General features: G+C 40.3%; 1 protein-coding gene across 5 annotated transcripts in view; it reads right to left on the bottom strand.

Annotated features, from left to right (window-relative positions):
* Positions 1 to 23,249, bottom strand: part of arhgap21a (Rho GTPase activating protein 21a) — a 107,078-nt gene that overhangs the window by 51,926 nt on the left and 31,903 nt on the right. For 3 of the 5 annotated variants that reach the window (XM_086306680.1, XM_086306683.1, XM_086306682.1), the window contains exons 1-2: positions 6,962 to 7,502; positions 2,275 to 2,463 (exon numbers count right to left, since the gene is read on the bottom strand). In XM_086306680.1, the coding sequence (XP_086162806.1) occupies positions 2,275 to 2,463; positions 6,962 to 7,273 (501 nt within the window). In that variant the 5' untranslated portion in view covers positions 7,274 to 7,502. Of the gene's footprint in view, positions 1 to 2,274; positions 2,464 to 6,961; positions 7,503 to 23,249 lie in introns of those variants that run through there. The other 2 variants (XM_086306685.1, XM_086306684.1) reach the window with 1 other exon arrangement.

Here is a 23,249-nt window from a genome sequence, read left to right as displayed (position 1 = left end):
CTGAAAATCCTAACTGTCGTGCCACAGTTTCTCTTTCAACATGCAGAACCGAAGCCAAAAGCTATAAACAGAACATGCTATGCTGACTTTGTAGGAAATCCTTCTGTGCAAAAACAAGAGGTTGTCAAAATAGACTTCAGAGGAAAGTAAACGCAACTTATCCAGAATTATCACTTACAAAAACTAATAAGAGGCATGCTATGATAAGCTTTGAGTGAACTGACTCAAAACATCGGCACATTTTCCCATTAAAGGAGACCTATGTGTGCAGCCAGAGCCCTTTACCCCATGTTAGTCTGTGCCCATTCAGAGCCGGAAGCACTGCAACGACTGGATTAATACCAAAGGGCAGATTGGTCCTGATGTTATCTAGAGGATGGCTGGCAGAGTTCCTAGGTGGGATCAAAGAAGTGAGGCATGGCTAAAACCCCTGCTGTTGAACATAACTAACACTACACAGGAATATTAACATTAGAGTTTAACTAAAACACAGTGAGGTTGGTGTCTGTGATGGCGGAGCTTCCAGTTTTCCATAACGCTCTTACAAAAGCAGATGCCGAACTGCAAACTAATTCCAAGCAGCTCTTTGACTTTTGTCCACACTTTAAAAGTGGCAAAAGTTTGTATGAAAGATATGTGCTTTATTTTTAGCATGCCATTTCTGGACACTGTTTTTCACATTTTTATTTTAGACACTGTCGTTACATTTATAAATCCAATAAATCTTTTCCTCTTAACACAGTTGGAACACTTTTATGGCTTGGATAAAGAAAATAATCAACAACTTTCAGGAGAATAACAAAAATGTTACATTTTTATTAATTTGATTATTTTTTAAAAAAGAACAAGATTAGCCCTCTGAGGTTTAAGTCATCGTATTTGGCACCTCTAACTTTAACCCTTAATCTATATTTTGGAGAAGGCCAGAGCAGACGTTTTGGAGGGAAAATATGACATTTTTTATCTGTGCCAGTTAAAAAAAAGACTTGGGGGAATCTTTTAATATGACCTGAGTTGGGCTTCATGGAGTTTTTAATAGTATCCAGGTCCTGTGGCTGCAAAACAAGCTTAAATCATCACCTCTCCACCTCTGTGCTTGACAGTTGGTATGGGGCATTTGTGTTAATATGTTGTCGTTGGTTTTCCCCAAACGCGGAGCTCTGTCTCCACATTGTTCAAGAGGTCTTGTGGTCTCCTCAGAAGCAAATTTGCAAACCTAAGCTGTGCCATGTTCTCTTTAGAGAGAAGAGGTTTTCTTCTGGCCACTTCCAAACAATCCATACTTGTTCAGTGTGCTGTCCAAAGTGAGCCCTACAGAGTCTGACATGCAGCTTTAGGGTTTTTTGTAGTTTCTCTGAGCATTGGGGTGAATATGTCGGGACGTCCAATCTTGGGAAAATTTGCTAACTGTATTAAATGTTGAATTTCTATCCTACATCTGTAGGTTTCTCTCTATAGAATGATGGACTTCAAATTGTATGGAAATGGCCTCATAAGCCTTCCCAGGTTGGTGAGCAGCAAAGGTTTATTCTTTAAAATTAGTTTTTAAGATGTCTTTCTCTCTCAGCACTGTGTTTACACACCTGAATACTCCTGGCAGCTACTTATTGCACCTTCCACATAAAACTGCATTTTGGCTTGGCAGGGTGTGATACATCCTGTAGTGTTGTTCTTCTGATGTTGTAATACCATAAATTTAAGATTTGCTGGGAATCGCATATTTTTTTCTTATCTACTAATATGTAAAACTTTTGAATTTAAAGAGAATGTGCTATCATTTGCATATATGACTGTGTTAAAACAAACCCAGCTGCTTTTTCTTGGCAGTTAAAAGAACTGGGATTATGTATTTTTCTAGTCTCACGCAAATGTGATGATCACTAATCAGTGTGGCTACCATAAAGCTATTTAACGTAAAAGAAAGATAAAAAAAGACTAATAAAAGGATGAAAACACTGAAGTTGAAGTTCCTCCAAGTATAAAACTTTAAAAATGTCTTTAATATCAATATTGTCCAATAAAATGTGGATGCAGTATAACAGAAGCTAAAACAAAGTCTAAAAGATCTCCTGAATGTTTATATATGAAACCAAGTTTAACATGCCTCAAAAATACCAAAGGCCTGATATCAGATCCCCAAGTTTGATCAACCAATAACCTTTTATGCAGGCATCTTTATTTTAAATTAAGTGAGATCCTTCTTCGGTTGGTTGTATTGGGAGTTTTTTTTTTAATATATTAATGTCACCAGAGAGGTCAGAGATATTCATTGACCTTTAGTGAGTTGTGGACGGCAGACTCAGGCGGGTAGACGATAAAGTGTCGCAGTGTGAAGCCGAAGCCCTGGGATGTCCGGCGCAGGCGAAGCGTCTTGGGCCCCGGCCAGGAAAAAGGCTCGTCGTCCACTCCGGGAGAAGCGGCGGCTGACGCCTCGCTCTGATCCCGCCCATCCTTCTGCTTGGCCTGAAAAGAGGAAAAACAAACAGGAACTTGAGTGTTTATCTTCAGAACAGAAAGTGCAGGTGGAAGCCGGACATAAATACTAGAAAGGAGGTCTTTAAAACATTAGCTTGACGTTTTACAAACTAATTTTCTAGTGTTAGGCTAATGATATGGTTTCACTTTCTTCTTAAAATAGGAATTTGCTCGGTAGCTGACGTCAGCACCACTGGTTTCGCTTTTTTCCGAGGTCGTTAATGAGCTGTTTACTTATTCCAGCCAATCACTACAAAGGTGGCTTAAAGGAAGAGGAACTAAAACAGCTTATTTCAAACAGTTAATGAGCTGAGGGGATGCACCACTAATAGAAAACTAGACTAGTAGAGTGCAAAAATAAAAACAGGCACGAATTAGGATAATAGGTTCCCGTTAAATGTCTAAGATTGTAAGTATAGCTTGACTGAGAATTTGTTTTTAACATGAAAACTAAACAAAAAAAATTGCATAATTGATCATAACCTCACCCCTAAAAATGAGTGGAAATCCCTGCTGCAGATGTTGTTCTGCATTATCAGATATGAAATCTGCTATTTCAGAGTCAGAACAAACTAAGAGCCACATAAAAGAGCACTCACTCCGCTAACAACACCCCCGATAATTGTGTAAAGCAAAGTGGTTTTTGGTCAAACAAAGAGAAGTGTGTTTTTACTTTTAAAAAAAAACTGCCCATGGCTATGCACAGATCTTATTCATCAACTTGATGTAAAAACACGAGAAATCCCTTGTTGGCGATTCTTCACAGGTATCACAGAGGAGCAGGTTGTTCCAGCTGAATAACACCGGGTCATTTTGTGGTTTCAGAAACAGGAAGATAGAGTCAACAAGAGGGTTCACTGTTAGTTCAGTGTGTTTTCATGTTAAGTAATACTTCATAAATAACTGCCACCTGAAAAAAGAGCTGTTGAATATCTTTCTTTGTTCCTCTCATCACAAACACTTTGGAAGATTAACACCATCGCAGTGGATGATTAACATTCAGTAAATCTGTAATATAACATCTGTGGGAAGTCAAACAGCTACATATTTTTATGATTACTTCCACCAAAGCACCTGAAGCTCGTAAGGGGATTATTTTGGTTTTGTTTTATGGACTTTTCTAAACTTTGACTTCACTGACATTTTGCACTCCAGCTCAAAATGTCTCAAATATAAAATTATCAATACGATCTGCCAAAATGGTGAGAAATTCATCAAACTCTGTGAAAGCTGTTGATTAAGACCTCATTTCGGGCACATGTTTTTGTTTAAAACAGTTGAAATTCTGACTAAAAACAGTAAAAAGATTTTGTTCTTGGGTTGTGGTTAATGTCAGAAATCACAGTATCTGTCAAAATAATCAGGACTGTCATTTAAGCCTTTTTCTGCTTCCTCAACCTCCACACAGCCATACAGTACATATGGCTTCAGTTATTGCACATTCGGGGCTTTGCAGGGCTATTTGACATACTTGCGTGATGACAGACTTATCTTCTACATACCAACTGTGACTAGCACAAGATAAAAAAAAAACCCAAAACAACCTTTTTAAATGCTGGCAGCTCTCATGTTGCGTAACATTACAGTTATGCCTACGTAACACAACACATGTGGCACATGAGCTGCAAAACTCTCACTTTAATCGTTGTATAAGGGGGGGAAAAAAGAAAGTGTAGCCGAGATGATAACACAGTGCGTCACTGACTGCACACCATGCTCATTTTCTGAAGATGAAAATTAAAACTGTATGTGCAGAAAGGCTGTGTGGTTGTTCATATCTGGGCTTATAGATCTAGGGTTGCATGTTGATGAAATGTGATCGGTTTGTGAGCCAATACATTTTTCAAGAGCATTATGTGGAAAAAAAGGAGCTATGCATGTATATAGATGAACATAACATACAGCAAAGTCCTAAAAACTATTAAACATTATTAGCTTTAATAGTGCATTATTAGTTAGTATCATTGTTATTATTAGTTAATTACTCAATAATTAGTAATCTGTTGCGATTCCTTAACCATTCCTAAACTTTTGGACTATTAAGTGAAACTAAGTTTTTGGAGCACTGAGAATATTACTGGGAAAATTTGAGTAGTATTTACTTGTTTTCCAATTTCGACTCAATTGAAACCAAAGTAGCGACTAAGTATATCACACGGTGTTTGGCTGAATCGATACTGTGTTCATAATGAATAGCCACATTACAGGAAGGAAATAAGGCTTAATTATCTTACTGCCATCTGTTCATGCTGCAACATTGCTGGAACTTCTAATGTTATTTCTAATCTACAAGAGAAGTCTATCTGATATAAAATCATTTCGTCTGATGCAAGAGTTTTTGTAAGAATTCTTGGATGCACAGCTGTAGAAAAACTTTATTTACATGCCCACATAGCAAAATAACCATTGAGGACTGAAGAAGATTTGGTGGCAGAAAGTACCACAACATACTGGAGGGGTGAAGTAATTTATTTCTCATCTAATACGAGCCGCAGACTGGATTTAGGTGTTAGACTGATTGAAGACTGCCTCCATCAAAAAAAAAACAAAGGAGATGGAGGTCCATCATTCTCCTCATCCTTCCACTGAAAGAGATGCAGACACCCGGAGTGGGTGCAACTCTGTTGCTCTGTCTTCTCATGATGAGACAGGACACAGGGAAAGAGCTGAACACCATGAGCGATCAGCCTTTCATCTTTCAAATTTTCCCACAATACCATTAATAAAGTACTGATGGAGGAGGAAATAGCCGCACTTTTGAGTAAAAGAGTACAAATGAGCTTCTCTTCCAATGCTTGGTGTGTTAAAATCAACTACGAAGCATTAAATCACAAGTAATGATCTTTTGCTTAGTCCAAAGTAAATTTTCAAACTATTTTTGTAACCTTTACAACAGTACTAACATTGCACCTTGTTCAAGCAATAGGAAATATTTTATCGTCTCAATCACAGCGACTCAGTATGACGGCATAAGCGATCTTTCCTGGTGCTGTCTGAGCAGCGAGACTCCTGTCACATCCATCACCAAAGTAACGATGGAGCTGAACCACTGCACCACAGGGCGTGCGTTAGCGGTTACTGCTAACACTACCATAGTCGTTCCAGGATGCGGGAGCCTGCCAAGAGTTTCAGCCTCAACCCAGATCTCTCCACAGGCTCTTCTCCTACCAAAATACGGCTTAGGTATGGATCCAAAACAAAGACATTGTTTCTCTGGTTCCTCTTTCCTCTCTCCTGCCTGTCTGCCTGGGAGCAGCACATGTAGAAACCTCCAGAGAGTGGGATGGGTGTGGGCCTAATGGTATGACTGGTGAAATCACCACCAATATCCAGTGGTGTGGAGCTGGATGTAAGCCACAGTCCATAATGTAACCAGAGGAGAAGAGGGAAAAGAGCTGACGCAGTGCAACTCAGCTGTTTGTTTTGATTTCGTGTTTAAAATTTAAATTCGCATTATGCAATAGTTGAGCTATTAGGCTTAAATGCCTATGGCAAAGCTTTATTTTTCTTACTACTGAATTATAGAAAAAAGAGAAGCAGGATAGAAGGGAAACTATTACTGTCTAGATATTTGAAATGTATAATGCTATAAATCTTTTCTAAACAAGCTCACAATTACCTGATAAATACTAATCAATTATGCATGCAATCTGTTCATCAAAACACTCACCATTATGTGCACGCTGAGGGCTTGCTGCAGGCTCTGGTACCATATGGCAACACAGACATCAAAGTACATTTCCAAACCTGTTCCCGCTTCTTTATGTATATGCAGTTTGACCAAATCTAAATGGCATTACTTGTGGACTCAGTTTTCTTTCCTTTTCTTAAAAAAAGTGTGTGAGTCACACTCTGCAGCTTTCATACTGTCTTCGTTTTCTTTCCAAACTTCTCTCCCCACAGGCTCTAACATTAGTAATCCTTATTCACTCTATCATAGGAAAATATGCCTTTAATTCCCTAATTTGGCAGCGCAACGGTTGACTTCATTTCACTAAGGTTTAGCCCACTCCACAGAAAATAAAGAATGGCTGCTGTCATGGTTATATTTAAGAAAATAATCGTGAAAATATGAGGTGCAGATGGAACCAAAAACAATATTGTCCCCTGACAATGTCATTCTGAATCTACCCTAGGGACCAATAACAATAAACGAAACCTAACCCAAACACACAGAGACACACTCACATTACCAGAGATATCGGTCAGTGAAACAGGACTACCCTGCTGTTGGGGAGCAGGATGACGCACACAAAATTCCTCAGACAGTACAACAAAGTGTAGCTGCCCCTAACCTCTCCTCCCCGCTCAGATGCTTCCTATGTAAACCTATATGCCTCTGCCAGATATGCCTTAAACACATTTTTTAGGGAGTTTGGTTATCCCCCAGCGCCTCAAAACTCGAGCACAGCTCCACTCTTCACAATCTCAAATTGCCAAGATGCTCTCCAGGATGCTCTCATGCACATGTACACCCACTCCTTACCCGAGATCGGACGCAGTTCTTCCTGGAGGCTTCTCGAAGCCGAGCCCAGGACACGTTGCGGTTGGGACTGGTGAGCCCCAGTTCCACTTCGCCCCAGTAGGCTCTGGCCAAAAGCTGGAACCAAAGACAGTATGGCTCTGACAAGCAGCCATCCACACCCGCTAGTCGAGCCCAAGGGCATCCTCCGGAAGATGGGGAAGGAGAGAGAGAACAACAACCCTGGGATTTCACATCCACATCCCGTAGATCAGGGTGATCCTTCAGGTGAGCTGGCTTACAGCCTGGAGGGAGCCCGTTCCTCTGGGCCAGCATGGCATAGCCAAGACCGAATAGATGAAAACTGCCTTCAAAAAATGCCCCTGTTTGTGTGTCTTTTCTTCTGGATATTCTACTTCAAGTTTCTAGCAAAGCTCATTTTGCTGCGTCTCTCTTCCTCGGTCTGTTCTGGTCTCAGTCTGGGGAAACAAGGCTGTTCCTATAAGCGTCCAAGAGATACATGATGTTTCCAGTCAGCCGAGAGGAGAGCACAGCGGCTGAGCGCACTGCAGAGAGCCCAGGCCGACTAACTGACGCACCCACCCACTTACCACACAAAACTCTCCTTGAAGTATGCACACACACACAGACACACACACACTTTCAGGCAGCCTGAAGTGAATTCTCCTCCTTTCCAGTCCCCTTCATCTCTCTCTCTCTCACTCTTCTCTCCCACAGCAAACCCCCTTAAAACTTTTAGTTGTGCGCTTGCCAACTCGCGCATGCACCAACACGTGCCGAGGGCAATCAATAAATCATAAGAACAAATAAAAGGAGAAAACAAAAGGCGCACACAAGTCAAAGGAAAGAAAAAATGTTCTCAAATTTAAAGTTTCTGAAAGTTTTTCAAGTTATCTGACAGGAAAAATGAACAACTTCATCTTTGGAAGGAGGCAAGTGGGCCTAAGGCAGATAAGGAAATATATATAGTCCAGAGAAATCTATAACCCACAAAAATGTACTAATAATAATCCACCCACCTTTACATGCCTGCAGCTCATCTGGCAACTACAAAGAGCTGATGCCTGGGTGGCACACACGGTGGTCGGAGAGAATACCAGAAGTTGCACAAACACACGGTGACTGCTGCATATTTCCCCTTTATTTATTTGCTTATTTAACAGAAACCATACAGTTAAGCAGAGCTACAAAGCGAACGTTAATCTGCAGCATGTCCCTGTTAGGCTTCTGGCCACATTTTGCCTACAATCTGGCTGAGTTAGCAGCTGTTGTCCAAAGCCAAAAGACAGATGCCGGAATAAAGTTAATAGAGTTTAAGATTTTCAGGGATTGTTCATACACAGCCAAGACTAAGAAAAAAAACCTGTCTGAACCACAGTGTTTACTGCAGTCTTAAGCCTAAGCCTTAGGCTCAGTGTTTACTAGTACAAGTGCTGACCATCTTTAATAAGAGCATCCACTGTTACAACAGGAAATAATAGGAGGTGATGTGTGAAAGTATAACAGGTGTCTTTAGAAAACCTTTTTAATGTGGTGTTTCTGTTGCTACTATTCCATGAATAAAGAAACAGAACCCGAGGAAACAGAGTGAGCAAGTGTCATTTCTAAAATTCCCTTTTATCTGACTTCTCCGACTGCTGAAATAATCAGATGAACTTTAGAATTAATTTATATACTGAACAAAAAGCATGGATCTCTTTCCCATCTGTTATTATATAGCTTTCAACTCATTCCAGGAAATAGGCAGCAAGAGGTTTGTGGGATTCTTAGATCACTTTACAGCGTTAGCATTGTAGCTGCTTCCTCCTGAAAAGTGTGGGGAAAGACAGCAGGGGAATTAGATGCACTCAGATTAGACTGGAATTCAACCAGGGACTGTCGGGTAGTCTCGTAATCCATTATTACTTCACGTGACGTCTTGGAAGTAGCAAGTCATTGAGAACATCTGTGAGGCACCTTTAGCACAATAAATAAAGGCGTGCAGACAAAACAAATCCCACAAAAACACAATTTGAGGTCTTACATGTCACAGAAGGTTATCTACCTTCACCTGTGACGTCTTCTGCATGCACACTCTGGTATTTTAAACTCTGTCTGCAGACACGAGGGGACACAACTGGTACAAGAACCACTAACTGCATTTGAGCTTTTCAACATTAGTTGCGTTCCATAAAACCCCCAAATAACTTTGAGCATGACAGCGATACCCCGCCTCTTTGCCCAGAACAATTTGTTCTCAATTAGACCCTCAAACTCTGCAACCCTACAGCCAACGCCTTCATACGTCCCCAAGGGAACACCTCTCAAATCCTTCCACCTCTCAAGCTCCACAGAGGCTCAGCAACTGCCTTTTATTTTAGGAGCAGTGAGATGTCTGGGATGACCTCAGCTCTCATACCTTTTAGTAAATCTCTCCGGAAGAGAGCACGGCCCAAACATCAACTTAATATTTAATCACATTTTTCATCCAAGCACTCTCTGGAGCATTTGTGCCGCTTTAACAGCAACTTCAGGATTCCGATGTTCAATGGGTGCGCTTTACACAAAGTGGTGCCATCTTTAATAGCCCGGCGTGTCTCCAGAGTGAGGCATTATGACTGGACAAATTAGCAGTTCACTTCTAGCAACAGCTAATGCATATCAGTGAACAGCCGGCGTGGTGTGTAAAGTCGTTTAGAATGAGAGAGAAAATGTAAATACAGGCCTATTTTGATTCTGAGGAATATTTGCCATCCGAGACAGCAGCGACCATGAAAACAACATCAGGAACCCAGTCGTGGAATGTTCCTTCTCCGCGTTTGGTTATGAGCATCTTGTTACCACATTCACTCGGCTCGATATAGCATGTGGTATGCTGTATGGAAAAGACGGCAGAAATAGAAGTCGCCAAACACAGGCAGCTGAGACACTTGACTTGAGGAAGCCAAAACAAGGATTAAGTCTCACAAGAATGGTTATGTACAAGATGCATACAGTGTGTTACACACATGGGGGGTAAGTCATGAGGTACCGCTTGTGTCTCAAGGCAAACAAGACTTCTTACCTCTATTAATGCATTTAAGGATGGTATAGGGTTTCAAACCACATCATATGTATCGGAATTCCTGTAAATCTAAAACACATGATAAGAAAAATGAATTTGTGTTGGCTGGGAATTACGCTTGGTGCCAAGCAAACAGAAAGAACCAGACACGCCACACAGAAATATTATGCCGTTACCCCGGCAATATACCTGACCACAACAATGCCATCCACTGGAAACGGGTGTTCTCAGTGTGATTTCATGGTTTGTGTGTGTCCGTGATCAAGAGGAACAGCAACTAGTGCTGATTTGAGGCTTGACGCTGGCTGTCCGTCTCATTTCTCCTGATGTCTTTTAATGTTACCACACACAGAAGGTGATGATTTGCCACAAACTGGACCTAAAGGGGTCATGTGTTACAGCCGTGCATGATTCACAGTTAAAAGAATAATTCTTATCTCTCCTTTACTAGGCTTTGGTGCAGCCCCTGCATTCCTCCACTGAAATAATCCATTTTAGCTGTCTAAATAACTACATAATTGTTCTCTTTGTGTGTTTTTGTGCAGTTATGGTAACAGATTCTCTTTTCCAGCCTCAGGAAGTTACTTTATTTTTTCAACTTTTGCAGAGTTTAGCAGTTGAGTTGAAATCGGTGAATGTGAGTGTAAAAATAGGATGTCATGTTTAAGGATATTATTAAGTATACATGGCAACTTTCATACATCTTAATAATTACAACAGTGTCCTTTTACATGCTTTCTTTCCCATCCTGTTCATTTTGATCAGCACTTGCTTTGCTTTTTTTTGTTTTCTTTTTATTTTGGATGTTAGTTTGTTTTTTGCAAACAATTTCTACATGGATGGTCCAAAAATTAATTAATTGATTAATTGTCTTGGTGCTGGTTTAGCTCATTGCGTGGAGTAGGCAACCACATGCCATACGACTGAGAGTGGCCAGCCCAGGTTCGAATCAGACCTACGGCCCTTTACCGCATCTCTGCCCTCACCTTTCTATCCTTTCTAAACTGTGTCTATCAAATAAAGCTGAAATAAAATCAACTTCATCTTTCTAGCACTTTTTTGCGTCTTGAGCTATGAAAACTGTTTGTTTATCATTTCCTTTGACTTTCTTTGATGTTAAAAATCATCATTTTCTTCACATTGGACTTAAAAGGGATCTGATATGCAAATTTCTAGCTAAATGTTTTTATTGAACTCAGTTCAAGTAGCTTTACATGATTTATAGTTACAGTTATAAATACTTACCGTGAACCTCAGTGCAAGCTGTTTTAGTTCCTCTCCCTTTTATCAAACTTTTGTTTGACTGTCTCCCACTTGCAAACAAAACGTCTTAACGGTAGGTGGGTGGGGTTTCTAAGGTCACGCCCAGAGCTGTGTGACTGACTCGACCACAGAGAATATCTGCCTTTATTGTCTTCATGCAGAGCCAAGAGTATAATAAACGGCCTCCTCAAAATGAGTGTTTACTGTCTCACAGGGATTATTTGCACATACACCTAACTCAGCATTTGAAATTTTGGTTATCTTCAATATGAGCGTGCAGCATTATAATCAAATATTTGACAGAAAATAAGGAAGACCATAATAGGTACAACTTTTTATATGGATATAAAAGTTTGACACAGGAGTAGTAAAAACTTTAAAAAGTACTGAGTTGTGGATTTGGCTTTGGGGTTTTTTTTATTATTATTAGGGGAAATTGGATTGTAGGCTGAAATATTCACAGCTTCTGGGATAATTCAGGGCATATTAGTGAATTACCATAATTGCTGCAAGGACTGTGTCTACAGAGACATTTCATGGCAACATTCATCGGGCGGCCAACCAAAGAAAAAATCTATTCAGAAAAAAAAAACTAATTCAGTGTTTTCCATGTTTGTGTAGTTGTAACTTAACTGTATAAAATACACTAAGCTCAAACCTTTGCAGTCTAATACTACAAAAAAAAAAAAAAAACATTAATGCTACAAGGCCTTAAAGACTCAAGTCTTTCTCAGGCTTTTGTGTAGCGCACAGCCTATGTTTTTGTTAGTTTATAAAGAAAGTGAAATAAAATAAATGTCATTAACTTTAAATAAAAAACACTAAATAAACTTCATAAAATGTCATGAAATCTGAAAAACTGTCAACCTTATCGTGTCTTTCAGACAGCCAAAAAACCAAAAGTATTCAGTTTATTAAACAGAGAAGAGCTGCAACAGGTTAATGGGGCGCTGCCCATGTTCAAACACATAATAAAACAGCTCTTTAACACCAACCACGAAAATACTTTGAAGAAATTTATGAGACAACACAAATGTGTAAATTGTCCAATGCTGTCAACCCAAGAAAAGCAGTAACAACAACTCGAGCCTGGACCAGCTGAGAGAAACAACCTGAGGCCAGTCACGGATGGTTGTGAAATTCTATCAGTGGGTGTGGAGGGTGGCACTGTGAAAAACTGACCATCAGACAGAGGGTTTACTGATTGTTGCTGGTCACTGCCCTTGTTGTTGCCTAAACCCAACACACTGCAGTTTGGACTTGCAGAGTTGTTGCCCATTCATGAACTCCATGCATCCATCCATTACACAGAAAAAAAGACTAGTTCTGGTCATATTTTTAACCAGTCTGGTGTTGTTGCTTAATCTAAAACCCGTTCTGAAACAAAACAAAAGGCTAGTCCTAAAATTGGTACCATGAAACTAATGAGTAAGTATATTTTGTCCATTTTGGTTATCCACCCATGAAAACTGCTATGACTTCTATAGAGTTTGAAATGTTTGGTTCAAAGATCTTTCCACAGTCATATCCTCTAAAAATAAATAAATAAATAATAACTCTGCATTGTTGTGGCACACTTGTGACATGTTAGTGTCAGAGTTCACTCTGGATTGTATTTTGACAGATTTTGACAGCTGTAGTCGTCTATAGCTTTGCATGTTTGCAGAGTACCATCTAATCTAATCATCTAATGCCATCTTGGGCTGGTTCTCAAAAAGCACCAAAACTGAATCTAGTGCTGGTGTTGTGTTGCTGAGAAGACTGGCACAAGATGTTACGACTAAAGCAAGAGCTTTGCTGTTATTTTGACAACTGTGAGCGGCGTTAAGCCCAGTCTCTGCTACATAATGCTCAGCTCTACACATTCCTGAAATGCTGCGGTGTTCTAAAAGGACAAAAACTGGCTCACCATTGGCAGTGGCACCATACTGGTGAAAATTAGGTACTGGAGTCTCCCCTGCTGATAATTCTACAAATGGCCTTGTGGTGTCACACAACATCACTTGTAAGGCCAAAGACAACTTAAAGACTGCAGCTGTGGTGAAATAAAGGCATAGATGAAGAAACAACCAAGCGTTTTAGGGACTAGTGTGGGATTTTTAAAGACCACTTATGAGTCTTTAAGATGAAATCACATTAGTGACATGCTTATACACTAGACCAGACCAGATCAAGTCCAGTTTGGATTTCTGGATTTGGATAGCCTAAAACAAACTGGAGCTCGTCCTGTTCTTTTACTTGTAAAGGAATAAGCTAGCTCTTACAACAGAAATATCCTCAAAATCTAACAGCCAAAGTTGTGTTTCGTCAGTTGTTAAACTCATATCAGATGTTTATATTTCTAAGGGACACAACACAATGGAAACGAATTGCTGCTTCATTTTAATCCACTCAAATCTTGGAGTCTCGGATTTATTAGATGATTATCTGCAGCTCTTATTTGTATAACAAAGGAGAAAAGGCCTGTGGTCTGTGCGCAGCTGACAGGATCTCTGGATGGGGATTAAAGACACAAGGCACCGACCAGGCTCCAAAAACTACAATAAGTAATTTTGAAGTCTCCAATTAGTGTGTGTATGTGTGCGTGTTACCCATTATGTATCTGTGGCTGTGAATGTGTGTGTTTTTGTGTCTGTGTGTGGTGCAGAGAGCCAGAAAAAAAGAGAAAGTCTTGCAGGAGGATTAGGCTCGATTCAGGGGTAGCTTTTCAAGACTCCTGGCGGGTGTAAGATCTAATCTGGACATGCTGCATCTGGGATCCGCGCGGTATGGCTTACTGTAACAAAGGACTGGCTAATGAGGGACAGGGGACAGACTGCACCCACACTGTTGCACACCCATAAAGCCCTTCTTCATAATGCTCTCAGAGGGGTACAGAAGGGGTATGAACCCTGCAAGTTACTACTGTGGGGAAGTAACAGGCTGCTGAGCTGATCAGGCAGATATCCAAGCAGACTGAGCTTGTTTTAAGCTCAGTTAAGTACCCAAATCTGAATGTATGAGGCCATGATTGTTTATAAGGGGTTATAATATAATTTTAGTGCACTCTATCTGCCAGGGAGGACAGAGTTTGGGTGTACATGCACAACCAGCCTCTTTCTCCTGGAGGGAAGGGATAGTAAATAAAGACAAAGCAAGAAAGTCAGGGAAGCTGTTGCAGTTAGAAATAGTATAAACAGTGTCTTTAAAGCAGTAAAAATCAGAAATACTTTAGTGAGTTAAATAAGAACATACAATAGGAGAAGCTTGCACAAAAACATAAATAAGCGTCTTTTTATTGCTTAAGTTTGTGTTCACATACATCAATAGATGTATGTTTCCTTGTTTGCCATGGTAACGCCTCACTTCTACCTACTTCCTATCAAAAAACATTACGTGTGAATTTGAGCTTACTGACATGATAAATACCTGGCAATTCATGTCCATGACTGCTAAAAAGCTGATACATTTGCAATCGATTTTCAAAAGTCAAAAGCCTCAAGCTAAAAAATCCTCTACCAACACAACAGCGGACTTTTCTCCTGCATGCTTTGGTCATGAGGAGGATGTTAGCACAAGCTTTCTTTCTTTTCATGTTAAAAAGCATCCAACTCAAACATAAGCCATGATGCAACATCTCAAAATCTACCAGTCCAAGTCCCTGTGAGTCATGCCCACGACATATTTATGAACCAGTGCATTGCTTCTCTTCCACTGGCAAAAACAATTATCAAAATCCACAGTTTGCTATGGAGACCATCTGTGTGGAGCAGAGAAGAAATTGCATGACAGCCTCAAACTTCCAGGAAAGAAAAAAAAAACCAGGGGATTTCCTTCAGGTCGGCTGCAGTGAGAAGTATGTGTTGGACACTCACGGAAAAACTAACAGTTGAAGACAAAAGCCTGGGTCCAGGAGGAGGAGGAGGAGGGTGGCAGGGGTGTGGGTGGGGGGGTTTGCATAAGCTTGGTGTATTAGCAAGCTCCCCTGTGAAGGAGCCCTGCCTGATCTGGACAATTGTCCCCAGGCACCTTCAGACAAATGCTTCTGCCAATCAAGCATTCAGTAGTCTGCACATTCACTCCTCAGCAGCTGCTCTCACACAGAAAGAAAAGCAGCAAATATGTTTCTGATGACAGCCCGACCCACACCTCTCGAATGAAAAAGAAAAATCGCTGCCGATGTTTAATTATTACATCTCTCCTTCTCACTCAGGCAGTTTCCCTCAGGGAGAAACCATATGGTTCAGAAGAGGTGAGATGACAAAGAGGCCCAGATCATCTCAGAGCGTTAATGAAGACACAGCAATGCTCCTGTCGGACTGACAGAGATGTGCGATAAACCTTTGTTTGAAGTCCACCTCACTGGGTCAACATGCATCATCTTACCCGCCGCCGCTACTATGCAAACAAAGCAGGTCTGACATGGCCCTGCTTAACTCTCAGACATCTCAGACTTATGTCCCTATTTTTGGCTCTTCTGAATTCCATGTTTGTAAATGATTATGTAACCTCAAGCGTGTAAGACACAATCAAGCTATATACTTTTTATTTTTTAGGAAAATCAGGGCAATCAGGATATGTGTTTCAGTCATGTCACTTGGTTGCATTAAAAGCTATAAAGCAATAAAGACAAGCAGATGGGTAGACCACTGGGTGTTTTCCACTGGGTTTGTGGAGCTCACCAGTTAAAGGGACTGGAACGAGAAGGTTGACTGGTTATAACTTAATAATTTATCAGACAGGCACACAGTAATCACTACAAGCTTCACACAAAATGCAGAAGGACACACATATCTACCAATTAGACACAGCTGAAACAGACAATGTGTGCCTCAAGCTCTCTTCTGAGCCTCTTAGCTCCAGCTGAAAGTCATACACAACACCGCAATAATAAGATCCCAGAAAGTAACAATCTACAGATTCTGACAACCCTGTTTTTGTGTTGCATTATCATAAAGATTTTAAGGCTGACTACCTGCAAAGAATAAAAGAGTGGGTTTCTCAACTCTTGACACTATACTATTGCTTTTTTCAGTCTAGGACTATCCAGATTTACAGAATACGAGTTGAGCACCAAGGTGATGATCTTAACGAGTTGGGATAATAACAAAAAAGCGTTAAAATGATCAGACAGATCAGCTGTTTCAAGCAACATGGGACCCGTTGGCTAGCCTCTGTGGACACTGGTCAATTTTTCAAGACTTCCTGTGTAGCCAAAAACTATTAATGGGCTAATAAAGAGCTAAACCATCATAAGTTTTCATTTGTGCAAAGAAAATCTACTCAAATCCAAGTGTTGAACAGAACTCATACTACTCGAGGACTTCAGACAGAAAGCAAAAAGCTTCCAGTTGCAGATGAATGTGCAGAATTTGTTTGCAGTGATAAATAATCATGCAGAGTCGCTAAACATTCGCAAGTTGCAGCTGTTCAAATTGCTTGCAAAAAATCCATAACATGCAGCTGACATTTGCTTCTAAAGAACTAAAAAGTGAATTGTGAGAAGACTGGATGTTTATTCACAGTCAACCCAGTTTGTCCTGTTATTCCTTAACAACGACCGTTCTGTCACTGATTTTGGGACAGATGGTCCTCAAACCACGTGATTCTCAAAATTCCTTAAAATAAATAAATAAATACCTACACAAAATTATTGGTGACTTTAACCCTTTAAGACCTACCATAGAACCAAGTTCGCCAGAGCTTATATTATATTTTTACATGCTGTGGAGCCATTTTTGGGAGCATTTCAAGTTGCTATACATCAATACAACCATTATAGCCCAAACTTTAATAATATGTCTGCATTAGGTGCATAGTAATTACATAAATTGCAAAAAAGTGCAATAAACTACAAAAAAATTGAAAATCGTTTTTGTTTTTTTAACATATATTTCTAGTTAGAGAAATTTAAGAGGCTTATCCCTCAAAACTGTAAATACAAAAAAGTTACACAAACTAGTTTCCCACCACAGGAAATTTATTTTGAGTGTCTTCATAGTTTTATTTTTGAAATACACCAATTTTTATATACTGCAGGAAAAACGAAAATAAATATTATAGTGCAAATTTGCAAAATAACAGCATATGCATCAAAATAAACTATTTCCAGCAGTGCAATATGAGTCTTAAGCATCCCAGAAACGACACAGAAAGTCATAAAGTCAAACATAACTTTTTAAAACACATAACAAGTAAAACACAAGCTCATAAAAACGTAAAAAACTAAATTTCCGCAAAATGACGTCACTTCCGGTTTCGGGCAGGTCATGCGGTCATGTGATAGTTCGCGCCGATGGACGTAGGAAGTGTTACAAACAGCTGATGGATCGGCGAAGCGTGTTTCTGGAATATCATGTTTTTGTTGCTGCAAGTAATTTTTATGCAGTTTTTGCAAAGCTATATGTGGAAGGAAACTGTGACCTAGGACAAGCTGATGGCATAAGATGTAAGTACAACTCCTCCGGTTTCATATGCAAAAAAAATTATTGCGCTAGCTTACTTGGTTGCAGAGCTACCGGGATTTAAAAATAGTTACGCAAAACAGAGCGTGCCCGCTCCGATCGGCTGTAAAGGGTTAAACTCTCTTCCAATGTCACCTGGGATTTCTACTAACCCCCCGTGACCCACTGGAGGGCAAAGAGGATATAGATTATGGATGGATAATGCAGAATAATGCACCACTTCACACATATCTGCTTTGTTCCATTTCCAGTACAACTGCAACCAGTACTGATGAACCTGACATGAAGAAATCTCATTGAAGCAATATATTTTTAACCATGTAGCATGGCAATGGTGTGAATGACTCTACAGCAGTAGCAGATGCTACCAGGGATTAACTGTGGGAGCAGTTTGATGTGACTGGGTCAGATTTAACACATCATACACAGGATTTGTGATTAAATGTGGTTCTATAGGGTCTGTTTAGGCTTCAGAAACCAAAAAAACCCGATAAATGAAACAGGATTCACTGTACATAAGATACCACTATTCATCCAGAATGCCATAAACCACCCACATGTGGAAACTGAGCGCAGACATCATCAATCAGTCACTGGCACGTGCGGACAAACACCTGAGTCAGAAATGTGGGAATATGGTACATAGGCTAAGCTGTCCACCCTGAATGTAAACTCTGGCTTTGGAGCTGTCTGAAAGGCTCCTTTGAGAAGTTGTATTACTCCTATTTGCCACCGTGCGCTTCATAAAGAGAGCATATAGCAACGGTGTAAGCTGATCTTGGAATTCCAATAGCTGAGGTTTGAGGCTACACTGCTGGAGGGAGGATAGGAGTGGAGGGTCCACTCATTCCAGACGCATGCCTGATGGATGCATAATGATGGTGTAATGGGTGACAACACATGGAGAACAGCGCCCAGCCAGGCAGACACACTTGGCTCAGCATAAAGAAACTTCATTTAATAAAATGTTGATTCATTAAAGCAAAGATAATGTAGTGCAGGCTGTCACTGTGGTTTAACTGGTGCAGCAGGAGTTCAAGCGGCGTATAATGACACATAAACCATGTAGGATTAACAGGGGCTGATGACGGCCTGTGAGAATGGGAGCAGAATGTCCGACTTAGCACCTTTTTAAAACTACTTTAATAATTAAATGAGGGATTATTGGGATTTCAAAACCCTGTTTCACATGCGTGTTTGTCATTACTATAGGAAATGAAATGATGACTATCAACCTATAGTCACTGGCTACTTTATTAGGTATAACAATTCAAATGTTAACTGTCAAATGGCATTGGTTTGTTGGTGTCAGACAGGCTGGTCTGAGTATTTCAGAAACTGCTGAACTACCTGGATTTTCCCACAAAATCATCATTTTCACAATGGTGTGAAAAAAGAGCACCTTTGGGATATGGTGGACCAGGAGATTGGCATCATGAATGTGGAGCTGACAAATCTTCAGCAACTGTTTGAAGCTATCATATGTACAAACCAAAATCTCTCAGGAATCCTGCCAGCACCATGTTGAACTTATACAGAGAAGAACTGAGGCAATTCAAGAGGCAAACGAGGATCCAAGCTGGAATTAGAAAGGTATGCCTAACAAAGTGTGAGTGTATTTAGCTAATATTATCAATTTTATGGCACAATGAAGAGCTGAAATACTTCAGAATGGATGCACATTGAAGATTTGTTTTGTTATCGTGGCACAATTTGAGAGATTAAGCAATGTAAAAAAAATAATGTGCAGCACTAACCAACCAAATTACCATTTTAATCACTATTCATATGAGCCCAGAATTGATTGGAACTGATTGGTGCATACCTAATTCAGACCATCCTTACTAAGTAACATCAAGTAACATCAAATCCTCACATCCAAAGACACTAGAGCCAGAGAATATTTTACTTTTTTATTTGTTAAAATCACTACAACAAATACTGGTAACTGAAAAGTTGCCAAATAGTTTTTCTTGTTGATTGGCTAATTGATAAATTTGATATTCTTTTCAGCTCTAATCACATGCTTTACATTTAATCTACAACTCATCTGTTATTTAATTTAGAGCAAATCATATCATGTGATGCCATCAAAACAACACTTAACTGCTACAGGAAGACGATTAGTGAATGATTGGAGAAGACAACCATTAATAAAAAGACAAGGCAGAATGAAGCGCGCGATCACCTGTCACTGCACCACTCAGTAAATACCCAGCCTGTCATATCTTGCATCCAGCCCCGGCTATTCTAGTCGACTGGTGAAATATTCAAAGCTGCCATTCAAAATTCATAAGCTACTGGAGAGATGCTATCAAGCTCTAAAAATACCCTTTACTACATAACAGAATATGAAATATTCATCTTGATATGAACACTTTCAGCTTGTCTGGCAATGTCTCATGTTTACTTCTGTCACGTGCAGCACATTGCTGAAAGCAGCAGTAAATATTCTCTTGATTGCAATTATTACTGCTGAGAGTCATCTACTTTAGAGAGGACTGACACACAGCTCTGCAGAACAGGAGTGAGCCTGCTTTCAGGATTGTATCACTACTTTTCAGGCTTTTGGCTTCCTAATATGAATTTTTCATGTTTTCTTTGAAATGTAACCAACTATGACATGTTTAACATGTAGTTACAAATACAATTTCAATTCACTTGCTAAAGGAGGATCGTCAAAGTGGCCTGCTAAAGGTTTGATCCAGCCCACTGGATGGGTTTGTAAAATGTGAAAATTAGTCATTAATTCCAATTTTATAAAATAAAATGCCTCACTGTTCCTGCTGCGAGGACTGTATAGCCCGAGGCTCCATTGCAGGAAGTCTGCAGGTTCAGATGGGTGCAAAATGACTCTCAGGTAGCAGCAACCAGTAGAGCAATGAAGAGCCAAAACTGTCAGCCAACTGACAGCAGAAACCATTGGTGATTGGAGACTAAGACAGCTTTCCATAGGTTCACCTACATGGCGCTAGACAGACCACATTGACTAAAGGTTGAATTTCCATAATTTTGGCTTCAGCTGAGACGGTGAGTTCGGGCTGTTAGGGTGGGGTGAAAGCATACCTCTGTAAAGTAAAGGTGTGTGCTTGAATTATAACACCAGGCAAAATGAGAACTTTATAACAGAAATTAGTTCATTTTATCTCAATTATCGTGTTTTCATAATCACTGGAAACCAAAATCACACTTGAGATTTAAATAATATTAATACCCAGCCCTGATGCCCTGTAATTTTAGTAATTTAACATTGAATTCATTACATAATAATGAAAATAACAGCTGAGGGCCTTCTTTTCACTAATAGATGAGTCCTGGTAACAAAACATTTATGGGTATTTGGCTAATGCTAACGCCAACATATAAAAGATAATCTGTAATGCATTTCTGCATTTAGTGGACTGTAACAGATCTGGTATGTGACAGATCTGGTACTGGTTATGACAAGAGGCACTCTGCACTCGAGCCAACACTGATGAGGGCTGTGGGACACGCCCTTTAAAACACACACACACAGTGCTGGTCTGACCAAGAGCTGTAAATTACACCACTATTAAGACCCAGGAAGCGAGGGACTGTGTGATGGAGAATAGTGAGACAGAATATGAGAGAAACAGAGAGGAAGAGTTAAAGAAAATGAGCACTCTGAGTGTGGAAGCCCAGAGTGTGTGAGAAAGGAATGATGGTCCTTGGAAAACACCATGGTGCTTTCCCTGCATACACATGGCCTGACTTGGAGAACATACAGTACTGCAGATCTCCCCTCCTCCTTCATCCACTTCCTTTCATCCCTCATTTTTCTGCCAACGGGCGTGTCCTCTAAACTCCCCCTCTTCTCCCGACGCCCTTTGCTGCACTTCATCAGACCGCCGAGTTTAGCCGCAGAAGCTTCATCAGTTTAAACGTTGACATGCACGCCCAGCAAGTCACTCAGTGACATCATGTTGCATTCAATCAAAATGACCGCTCTGCAAAACCACAGTTGTTGCATAGTAACAGTCCGACACAGCACATGAGCCTGTGCCATTATGAAGATGTGATGTAATATGTAAAAATAAAACAAAAAAACAAACAAACAGGATCTCTGGGACAGAATTACACTGTCTAATTTCAGCTTTATGAGAAAACATATATGTATTAATAGCTGATTGGGTTCGGGTATTACTTCTCAGCTCGCTGGGTGGCATATGATCCGGGTCTGATTTATGATGGATCAACATTAAAGCAACAAATATTCCAGATTCAATTATATAATCAAATATTAAAACAAATTCAGTATTTGATGGTGAAAATGAATAATCGACTGTGGGAAAAAGCAGCAGCACCAGCAGCTTTTTGTCTCCTTAATGGCACAAGACGTAAAGCTGCATCAGGACCAGAAACATTGTTAGACAAAGCACTGCTGGGGTTAATTGATCACTTTGTATTTGCATTACCACATATGTTGTTGCAAATTAGGAACAGCCACATGGCAATGGTTTATGTTTGATGTGTTGGTCACAGGTTGTGTGAACCCAAAGAGCATTGCATGCCAGCAGTTGTGAAGTCTATGAATTTGACAGGCTGGATAAACTGCCTCCTGCTAGGAGGGAGAAAGCAGGAGAGAACAGACTGAATTAACCTAGTGTCATTTGGAAATATAAATGGAGTGATATGAGCTGAACAACTGGAAGTGAATGAGCAGCATTAAGTCATAACATCTGTCTGGTTCTTTTGTTTTTTACTGCACTCTTTTAGGCCAGTCTGTCAGATAAGTGGAAGGAAGTGGGCGGATGGATGAATGGATGTAGTAGTTTTGTATCTCCTAGGGATTTATGCCAGTGTTTTGAAAGATCAAATGTGATTTTGTCTGATTTTGCCATGACTTTAATCACAGGTGGAAGTCAGGACTTACTTCTCGCTGTGTCGTTCCAGAAAAGATCGGAATGAGGATGTGACAGAAGCGGCAGTGAAAAACAGAGGGAACAGTTCAGAAACTGGACGTTCCAAGTTAGTGTCTTCGGAAGAAAAAGGAGGGCCAGGAGACATCAGTGAGATAAGGCCATGAATTCAGGGTGAAATAAGGGATTGCAGATAAACTAAGAGCCCCAAGAGATGATGGACTCAACTGAAAAATGGTCTGGACCGTGCATAGCTGTTGCTAACGTCAGCCAGCACTGCCGCTCAGGGTGGAGTTCATGAGGGTTCGTGTGACCTGCTGCAGAAAGAGAGACAGACATTGGATTTGTACGGGGCGGGGCAGGTGTGGCCGAACAGTAATGTCCTGTATTAGCTGTGGAGACAAGAATGTTGTCTTTCAGCTGAGCGCTGACGTCACCTGGAGGAGAACAGTTCCCTGACTGATGCTGTTTGATGTCCGTCTGGGTTTTAACAAGCGCATTTGAATTATTGACCAACATCTAGCATCCGTTCGAGTCTAAAGGCTGCCTCGTTTCATTCAAAGAAGGACCATCACACAAATACTGAATCAAAGCATTCTTTTAATGCAGAGTATTTACACAAACAGCATCCATGTATTCAGCTGACATCACAGGCTCTCTGC

Source organism: Aulonocara sp. 'chitande type north' Nkhata Bay, linkage group LG9 (genome assembly GCF_057382095.1).
Source record: "Aulonocara sp. 'chitande type north' Nkhata Bay isolate Kocher_YH1m ecotype deep benthic linkage group LG9, A_spYH_male_GT1.1, whole genome shotgun sequence".
Classification (NCBI taxonomy): domain Eukaryota; kingdom Metazoa; phylum Chordata; class Actinopteri; order Cichliformes; family Cichlidae; genus Aulonocara; species Aulonocara sp. 'chitande type north' Nkhata Bay.
This window is presented reverse-complemented; position numbering and strand designations above follow the sequence as displayed.